The sequence below is a fragment of the Penaeus chinensis genome, chromosome 21, assembly GCF_019202785.1.
Source record: "Penaeus chinensis breed Huanghai No. 1 chromosome 21, ASM1920278v2, whole genome shotgun sequence".
NCBI lineage: Eukaryota > Metazoa > Arthropoda > Malacostraca > Decapoda > Penaeidae > Penaeus > Penaeus chinensis.
In genome coordinates, this window is record NC_061839.1 from 28,568,133 (window position 1) to 28,578,132 (window position 10,000).

The 10,000-nt window shown below is 41.4% G+C and overlaps 1 protein-coding gene across 1 annotated transcript in view; it reads left to right on the forward strand.

The window, feature by feature from the left end:
* Nucleotides 1-8,418: 8,418 nt before the first annotated feature.
* Nucleotides 8,419-10,000, forward strand: part of LOC125036517 (protein phosphatase 1 regulatory subunit 14C-like) — a gene marked incomplete at its 5' end in the record, with an annotated part of 8,853 nt that continues 7,271 nt past the window's right edge. Inside the window, 1 exon segment of the mRNA XM_047629164.1 lies at nucleotides 8,419-8,664. Coding sequence (XP_047485120.1) covers nucleotides 8,419-8,664 — 246 coding nt within the window.

Sequence of the window (10,000 nt, forward strand, 5' to 3'; positions counted from 1 at the left end):
CGGTTAGTTTGATTCCCCGGGGTTTTCATGCGTGTCAAGTAAGAATCACTACTGGATCAGCCACCGAATTCTTCGGTTGTGACAAGATTAGGTTTGCTTGATTTCCATTTTGGAAATTTTCATTATTTGGGGGGGAAATAGATATTATAACAATGACCCTTTTGGGTTTCCCTGGGGCTTTTCTTGGCCCGAAAGCCTGTGAATGGGTGGGAGGGGGAAGGCGGGGCCCGGGAAGGCGGAGGGAGGGGTCCTGTTTGGGGCGAAATGGGCGGGGGGAAAGAGGTTTTTTGGGTTTGGGGTGGAGGGGGCCCTTGGTGATGGTGGGGGGGGAGGGGGGATTGAGTGGGGGGGGAAGGGAAAAAATTAGGGAAAGGCGGAGTAGGGGGGCAAGGAGAGGGTGAGGGATGATGCAAGGCACTTGCATGGCAAGGGGAAAGTGCAAGTAGGGCGGGCGGGGGAAGGAGGCGAGGGGTTCAAGTCGGAACACAATTCAGTTAGATTCTTTTTTTAGCAATTGATGTCATCGACTCCGCGTAACCCTTTGACGCCCTCCCTTTACTTCCATTATTAACCCACAGTCGCTGGGAAACGTAATGCCCCATTTAAAGTTTTGTTGTAAAAGGGGGTTTTAGCCGAAAAAGGGCTCCCCAAATTTCCAATTTCACCAAGGGGGTAAGGAAGAAAGGGCCTGTGTTCCCTAAAAACATGATTTCTTAAGCTTTCAGGGTTGTTTTTCTAGTGTTGTGAATATCGATGCTGTTATTTTTAAATTGTTGATTTCTTTTAATATTTTAAAGGGTTTAAAGAAAAAACTAATAGCGTTTTAAATAAAAAAAAATTTTTCCCGAAAACAAGAAGGGTAAAAAGGAGAGGGGTTTGGGAACATTTGTTTGGACCCCTTTGGTGACTAAGAGCCAGCACATTTAACAGATCAACTCATTTTTGGGTTTTGGCATGTACGGCTGTCATCCCTGTTAGTAGTTTTTTAAAAAATTAAATCAGCAAAAATTGGGCCCCATCATTGAAAAATTAAACCCCTTTCCCCAGATAGCATACCCCAATCCAGCTTTGGTTTTGTTGAAAAAGGGTAAAAACCCCAATTTCTGGTAGAAAAGGGTTTGGGGGTTTTAAAACCCCGGTTCCCAGCTACGTCCTCTGAACTCGTTGCTCCCCCTCGAATTTTGGTTTTAACAAGGTTTTTTAGTTGAAGGGGAAAAAACTATTATCGAATACGGCTTAATGGGGAAAGCATAAACTATCGATTGGCCTCCTAATCTGCTTCTGGGTCAAAAGCACCGTTTTTCAAAACCCGGGGCCTTCCCACCGAAGATCACCCCGTACCTTATTTTTTATTTTTATTTTTTTGTACTGTTATTAGTATTGTTACCATTACTTTTTTTTAACGGTTAAAAAGTTCTCACTTGTACGTGGGTTCAAAAAAGGAAATTTTCTCAAAGCTTTACCTGGGGTAGTGCAGCATCACTAAATTAACGGGGCAAAAGTTTTTTCAACAAATTTTTTTTAAAAACTTTAGTACAATTTAAGATTATTTTTTAAAAGCAATGGGGGAAAAGGGGTTTGGATTTTTCCAAGGCAAAAAAATAAGATATATATATAAAATATATCCCACACATTTAAAACTTATCCCTTTATTTTAAAAGAAATAATAAAAAAAACGAAGAAAAAAAAAAAACGTCCACGTTACAAAAAAAATTAAATGAAAAAACCCAAGGTCCACCAAATTTTAAATTTCTAATCCTAAAAATCCTCCCCTTTAAATTTAAAAACTTGGGGGACCGGGGGTTTGAGGTGGGCCGATTCACAGGGGGGTTTTTTTTTTTTCCACAAAAAACCCGGGTTTTTCCGATAATACGCAGAGCCCAGAGGGGGCGTTTTTGGAAACAAGGTAGTCTGCAAATCCCCCTGTGGGAAACTACGCTGGCTTTTTAACGTGGGTGTGGGATTGTGGGTACTTAAAAAAGAAATTATTTGGGTGCGCCCCTGGGGAAATTTTTTTTTTCGATCTGGCATACTGTAAAATCGAAATTTTCTTTAGATCGTGGACAGATCAATGGAATAAAATAGAATTGAATAAGAATTTGGGGGATTTCGGCAAACTCTTCCCGTTTGTGTCCCACGGGGAAAACCCGGCATTTCCTTTTAAATATCTCGGGCGCCAAACGTTTTGATTTCCGCCGGGGGGCAATTTGACGTAGAGGCTGCAATCAGTCACTACAGAAACCCCCACCCCCTATAAGCATTAACAAGACAAAATTTTCATCACTATAGGTTTTTTAATTACAACAAAAAAAAAAAAAACATTGTCCAAAAATATTTGGGGAAAGGGGTAAAAAAATTTAAGTCACCAAATGAAATGACAAACGTAAAAAAAATGTAAAATAAAAAAAAAATATATAAAAAAAAAGCAAAAGTAAACAAAAAATTTTTACCTTTTTTGCGCGAATTCCCGAAAAATTAATCCCAAAACACCGGGTAGGGAATTTCCCTTATATTAAATTTTTTCGGCTTTTTTTAAAAAATAAATGAAAGAGAGCCGTCTTTCCCCATTCGAAACCCGACAATTTAAAAAAAAGTGGCCAGAGGACATACCTGTGTTTTTAAAGTGGGCAATGGCTTTGGTGAATGCGCTGCCAGGCGTACGGCGAACTGCGGAAGACTTTTGTAAAACTTTCAGACTTGAATAGCAGGGGGGTTTGGGGGGTTTTTTTGGGGGGGGGGGGGGGGGGGGGCGCTCTTCATCTTTAACAAATGGCTCGTCAATTATTTTACTGCGGGCTTTGAGAAAAAATTTTGGGCATGCAAACTGATGTTCCCGCTGGAACTGAAGAGAGTAAAGTGATTATATACGTATTTCAAATTTTCCCTTTCTTTTCCCGCGTTTTTAAAAAATCTGGGAAAAAATCCTTAAAATTGTTACTCATAACCTTCCTTATCGCAGTCCCCCGAAAATTTTCTCCTCATTTAAACTCAGTGCATTTTTTTTATCTTAAACTCGTTTAAACCCCTCAATTTTTTTCTCTCCGGGTGTCTACAACCACTCATCGTATTTCTACTTTTCCTGTAAGTTTGTAGTTCTCTTTCCCTCTATCTATTTTATTTTTACATCTCGGTTTTCTGTATAAACTACAACCCCATTTATTTATCCATCTCTTTTGTCCCTCCCACCCACAATTACGATTTCATGTTCAGAGCGGAGATTCGCAGAATAATGTAGTAAAAGATCCCATTCATCATTTTTATATAATCTTACACACTGAATGAGACGAAGATTTCCAAAGGCAATGGCCGGCGAGGAGGCCCTGCGTCCGCCAACTTTCGCGAGGCCGAGTCCTTCGAGGAACGAAACAGAAAAAAAACTTTTCGAATCAAAGCCGGGGAAATTTCTTATCAAGAAAGAAACTCCGGTGTTTCGGTTTCAGCCCGGCCCAGTCATGGGGGCCCGTTTTTAAAGGGAAATGTTGTGTCCAGACGAATGGTGTGAAATGAAGAAGCTAATATTACACTTTTTTTTTTTCGTCTATAACCCGTTTTTATTTCTTGTCTTTTATCGCGACAATAATTGATAAGATTAGATAATTATATTAGATAGCTAAAGTATCAATATATTGAACAAGGTCGTGTAAAAAAATAGAAAGCACTTAGGGGACGCGGGCCCCTTTTATCCATTTTCTCAAAATTAGGTTTCCTATTTACCCGCAAGACTTCAAGCGCCCGGATCGTCTCTAATACAAGCATTTTATCGATTTTCTCAATAACTTGAATAATATTACACGTAATTGCAAGTTTGAGTTTAAGCCCGAATGGTTTTTATCGTTTATTTACTATTATGCTCACCCACAAAATCATAAAATGTCCGAGCGAACCGGTCGCGCTCTCCCTCTCGCGGTCGGGGGGCGGGGGGAAGGGTGCTATCTAGGGAGGGAGGAGAGAAGGGTGAGGGGGGGAGCCCCGGGGTGGCGCGTGCTGCCAAACGTTATCCTGGGTATGTTTTCACGCAGCGGGGACGGGGAAGCGCAAAAAATCTAGTGATAGTAAAAAGCAATACATGATGTAATGCTTGAAAAAAAAACAACATATTGGGCACACGCACCACCCAAAAGAAGCCCGAAAAAAAAAAAAAAACACCCACCCACGCACGCACGCACCACAAAACACGTAAAAACACCACACACACGCACCCCAAAAACACGAACACACCCCACAACACGAACACCGCACACACATAAAACGCACCACACCACACACAAAAACGCCACACACCACACACAACACCAACACATACACGCACACACAAAAAAACACATACGCGCACCCAAACACATAAACCAATGTATTATACATAATTTCTACATACATACAATAATATTTAAATAATAATAAATATATAAAAAAAAGGTGTGGTGTATATCATAAACCCCCATAATATAATATAATAATATATATGTTGTATGTATGTATGTAGTAGTATGTATGCATGCAGCATGCTGCATATAAATAATGATCATATATAAAAATATATATATAAAATATGTGATTATTTTGTTGTATGATGTATGTATGCATGCTGCATCATGCATATGAATAATGTACATATATTTAAAAATAAAATATTATTATAAAAATTTGTGTTTTTGTGTGGTGTGTATGTTTGTGTGTGTGTGTTGTGTATGCGTGGGTGTGCGTGGTCGGTATGTACTGCTCTTCCCTCCCTCCCCCTCCCTCCCCTCCCCTTCCTAATTTCCCCCTTTTCCCCCCCCCTCCCTTCTCACCTTTTTTCTCTCTATCTCTCATTCTTTCCTCCCTTTCTTCTCTTTCAGTCTAATATCATTTACTATATAATTTTTTTTCTCTCCTCCTCTCTTCCTCTCTCTCCTCTCTCTCTCTCCCTCTCTCTCCTCTCCTCTCTCCTCTCTTCCCCCCTCCCTGCCTCGCCCCTCCCTCCCTGCACTTACGAATTCCTTTATCTTTTTATCTCAACAACAGTGAAACGAGGAGAACACACAGAAAGGTTTGGAAAGAGACGGCCACGGGCATGAGTGCATGTAGGGATCAGTAACTCGTTTATTGATCGGCTGACGATCGAGGAGCTTAGCAAAGAGTCACCCGATAGAGAAAGGGTTTCCCAATGACCCTGAATCAGGAAACCCGACAGGAAAAGGGGCCCTAAGCACTTAGGGAGACGCAAATAACACAATAGAACTCACCGCATCACACGGCTTGTGTCCCTAGTATCCACTTGGGTAAAGATTGGCTCGATTCCATAAGCGTGAATTCTACCCTTCGAAAGAAATCTTGTCACCGAAAGTGTAATTCTGGCGTAGTTATTTCCCCGTGCAAAGGCGAGGAAGGGTTGGCATGAGGGCGAAGCAGGGGAGCGAGCTGGCACTGCGCGGCGCGAGGGAGATATCGACCAAGGGGCGAGCTCCGTGTCGCACGCCGTAGAAAGAGGGAAGAAAAAAAGGACCAGATTGTGAATGTGGCGTTTCTCTGTTTGTTTGAACATTAACGAGGTTGCTGTAGACGATATCTTGGTGTTTTTTCTCGTACATAGCCCTGGGGCCCTTTTCAAACGATTTTACGACCGCGAGCCGCACGCCTGCTGCCACGGAATTTGAACTCGGTTCGCCGATCCATAAGTTTTTCCTTTTCTTGCAGACAGCTCTGTGATTGCCCCCCCCCCCCCTCGCCCCTGCTTTCTTTCCGTCCTGTGCTCTCCCTTCGCTCTCCTTTCCTCGTTCCTCCTCCGTGCCTCCGTCACCGCTTTTGCCCCTCGCTATCAGGCCACGGGCCTGCCTCACGATTCGGTATGCACCACAACACACCCCACACACACACCACACACACACACACACACAACACCACACACACCCCACACAAACCCACACCACACACACACACACACACATTTTTATGTTTATAATATACATACCCCCTTCCCTAAAGCCCCACGCTTCTAGGGAAGCTGTGAGTTTAAATTTTTAATTGTTTTTACGAAATTTATGGCGACACTTTTCTGATTCACCAATGAGCCAATTAAGAAGACTGCCGTCTCCGCCCCCTAAACCCCTTTTTCCCTTTATTTTCGTAAAAATTTGCTGTTCAATATTTAAAACATTTTAGTAAATAAATTTTTTTTGAAAGAAACAAACCCTCGGGTATTGACAGTAAAAAGTTTTTTTTAAAATCCCGCCAATCAAGGGAAAAGGGGAAATCAGGAAAGTCATAAGAGCTACTAATTAAAAATTTTTAAAAAAAAAAAAAAAAAAAAAAAATGAGCACACATTTTTTAGGTTCCTTGGGATAAGTATATATATAAATATATATATATATATATAATATACATATATATAATATACCAAATATTTATATATATACATAAATTTTGCTTAATATTACATATATATATATAATGCTTATATATATAAAAATAATATATATAAAACGTAATTTTTATACATACACACACACACACACACACACCCCACACATATATATATATATTATAATAAATAATATAAACGTATATATGTATACATATATATATGTATATTCGTATATTATGTATGTGGGAATATATATATATCACATATTTTATATATATAAATTCACATATATATATATGTAATAATGGTGTGTGTGTGTGTGTTTGGTGTGCGTGTGCGTGTGCGTGGCGTGGCGAGGTGCGTGTGGTGTGCGTGTGCGTGTGCGTGGCTGAGCGTGTGCGTTGTGCGTATTCTGTGTGTGTGTGTGTGTGTGGTGTGGGTGTGTGGTGTGTGTGTGGTGTGTGTGTGTGTGGTGTGTGTGTGGGTGTGTGTGTGTGTGTGTGTGTGTGTGTCTATCTATCTATTATAATATATATAATATATATATATATTTAAAATAAATGAAATATATAAAGATATATGTATATATGTGTATATATGTAAATGAACATATAATTTTATATAAACTTATATATGTAATACATATAATATATATATTATATATATATCATATATATCTGTGTGTGTGATATGTAAGGGGTATATATGTAAACATATATATGTAACATATAAATGTATATTTTATATATATAATATAAAATATATAATATAATATAATATAATATAAATATTTTAAAAAACGCCACGTGAACCACATTCACTTGGTTGGATTGGAACCGATCGTCGGACCCCCCGTGGGGTGGCAACGACCGTACCAATCACCCACCGACAGCTCATATAAAAATTATATTTTTAATAAATATAAAAATATATATATATATATTATTTATATATGTGTATACAATAAACGATATATATATAGAAATATGTAATATATACATCTAAACATATATAAAGAATTATGTATATATCTACATACATAATATATAATATAGGAAGAGAGCTAGAGATAATTTATACATATATATGTGAGTATAAATATATATATATATTATATATAAAATATATATATACCCATATATGAAAAATGTGTATAGTGCAAATATTGCGTGTGTATAATTTGGAATATAATAGGTTTGTAATATATAGATGTGTTTTGTGTATGTATAATAAATGTATATATAAATATATATGTATATATGTGTATAGTATGAAATTTTATTTATTATATATAAATGTTTTTAAAATAAATGTGTATATATATATAATTTTAAAAATATATTTATATATATATATAATGTATTATATATAGTAGTATATATATAATGTAGTTATAAACATAAATGTGCTTATATAAATATATATCTATACTAATACATACATCATATATAAAAATTTCTCATATATATGTAATATCTATATATATATTAAATATAAAAAATATATATGATATATAATAAAATATGTATATATATATATGAAAACAAATATATGTTTTGTATAAATGTATATTTATGTGTATATATATATAGTTATGTATTATATATAATATATAAATATAAAAATAAAATGTATGTAAAATATTTTACATATTTTATATATAGGTATATAATACAAAATACATACATATATATATATGTATTTATGTATATATAATACATATATATACTATAATATATATTATATATATATATCTAAATATGTCGGGTGCAGTATGTATTATATATGTGTTTATATTTGTGTGTGTGTGATGTGTGTGGTGTTGTGTGGTGTTTGTGTGTGTGTGTGTGGGGAGTGTGGTGCGTGAATATAAAAAATATTAATATATATATAAAATAATATATATATATATATATATAATAACGTGTTTGGGCATTCCCGCCTTCCCCTTGAGCCCCAAGCCACACGAACCTCGTCGCCGGCGAGGGCTCCCCGTCCCTGGCGGGCCCTCGCCCCTGCCTCCAGAAAGGCGCCTCTGCCGGAGCCCTCTGACCGGTGTCTTCCTCCCTTGCAGAGCGGCATGGAAGTGGGCGTCGCATCGTACACATCCGGGCCGCCCGTGGGCGGCTCGCCGGACCGAGGCCGAGGGTCGCCGCGCGCCAACCTGCACGTGGAGTTCGCGCAGCTGGGCGAGGTGAAGGAGCGGAAGGAGAAGTACCTGACGGCCAAGTACGGCGCGCACCAGATGTCCCTCATCCGCAAGCGCCTCGGCGTCGAGATGTGGATGTTCGACCAACTGCAGTCGCTCTACCCGACGCCGGTGCGTGGTCTCGCTCTCGCTCGCTCTCTCTCTCTCGCTCGCTCTCTCTCTCTCCTCTCTCCTCCTCTCTCCGCCTTGCTCTCTCTCCTCCATCTCCTCCTCTCTATCTCTCTCCTCCTTCTCCTCCCCCTTCCCCTCAGCTTCCATCCTCTCTCTCTTCTCCCTCCTTCCCCTCTCATCTCTCTCTCCCCTCTCTCCTCCTCTCTCCGATCTCTCCTCCTCTTCCCCTCCTCTCTCTCCTCTCTCTCCTCCTCCTCCCTCTCCTCGGCCCCCTCTCCCCTCTCCTTTTCCTCTCTCTCGCCTCCATCTCTCGCCCTCCCTCTCTCTCTCTCTCTCTCTCCTCCTTCCTCTCTCCCTCCTCTCTCCCCCCTCCTTCTCTCGCTCCTCTCCTCCCTCTCTCCTCCTCTCTCCCCTCTCTCTCCCCTCCTCCTCCTCTCTCCTCCTCCCTCTCCGTCCCACTCTCCTCTCCTCTCCTCTCTCTCCTCCTCATCTCCTCTCTCCCCTCTCCTCCTCTCTCCCTCCTCATCCTCCTCCTCCCGTCCTCTCCCTCTCTCTCCTCCCTCTCTCCCTCTCTCCCTCTCCTCCTCTCCCTCCTCCTCCTCTCTCCTCCCTCTCCTCTCTCCTCTCCTCCCTCCTCCTCTCTCCTCTCTCCCTCTCCCCCCCTCCTCCGCTCTCTCCTCCCTCCTCTCCCTCTCTCCTCTCCTCTCCTCCTCCCTCTCTCTCTCTCCCTCTCTCCTCCTCTCCCCCCCTCTCTCTCTCTCCTCTCTCCCTCCCTCCTCTCCTCTCTCTCTCCTTCTCTCCCTCTCTCTCTCTCCCCTCCATCTCCTCTCTCTCTCCCTCTCCTCTCTCTCTCTCTCCTCTCTCTCCCTCCTCTCCTCTCCTCTCTCTCTCCTCCTCTCTCCCTCCTCTCCTCTCTCTCTCCTCTCCTCCCTCTCTCTCTCCTCTCTCTCCTCTCTCCTCTCCCCCCTCTCTCCCTCTCTCTCCCTCTCCCTCTCTCTTCTCCCCTCCCCTCTCCTCTCCTTCTCTCCCTCTCCTCTCCTCCCCCTCTCTCTCCTCTCCCCCCCTCTTCTCTCTCCTCCTTTCTCCTTCGCCTCTCTCCCTCCTCCCTCTCCCTCCCCCTCCCTCCTCCCCTCCTCTCCTCCCTCCCTCCTCTCCCTCCTCCCTCTCTCCTCTCCCCTCCGCTCCCCTCCCTCTCTCTCTCCCTCTCTCCTCCCTCCTCTCACTCTCTCCTCTCCTCTCTCTCTCTCTCACCTCCTCTCCTCTCCTCTCTCTCCTCCTCCTCTCTCTCTCCTCTCTCTCTCCTCTCTCTCTCTCCTCTCCCTCTCTCCTCTCTCCT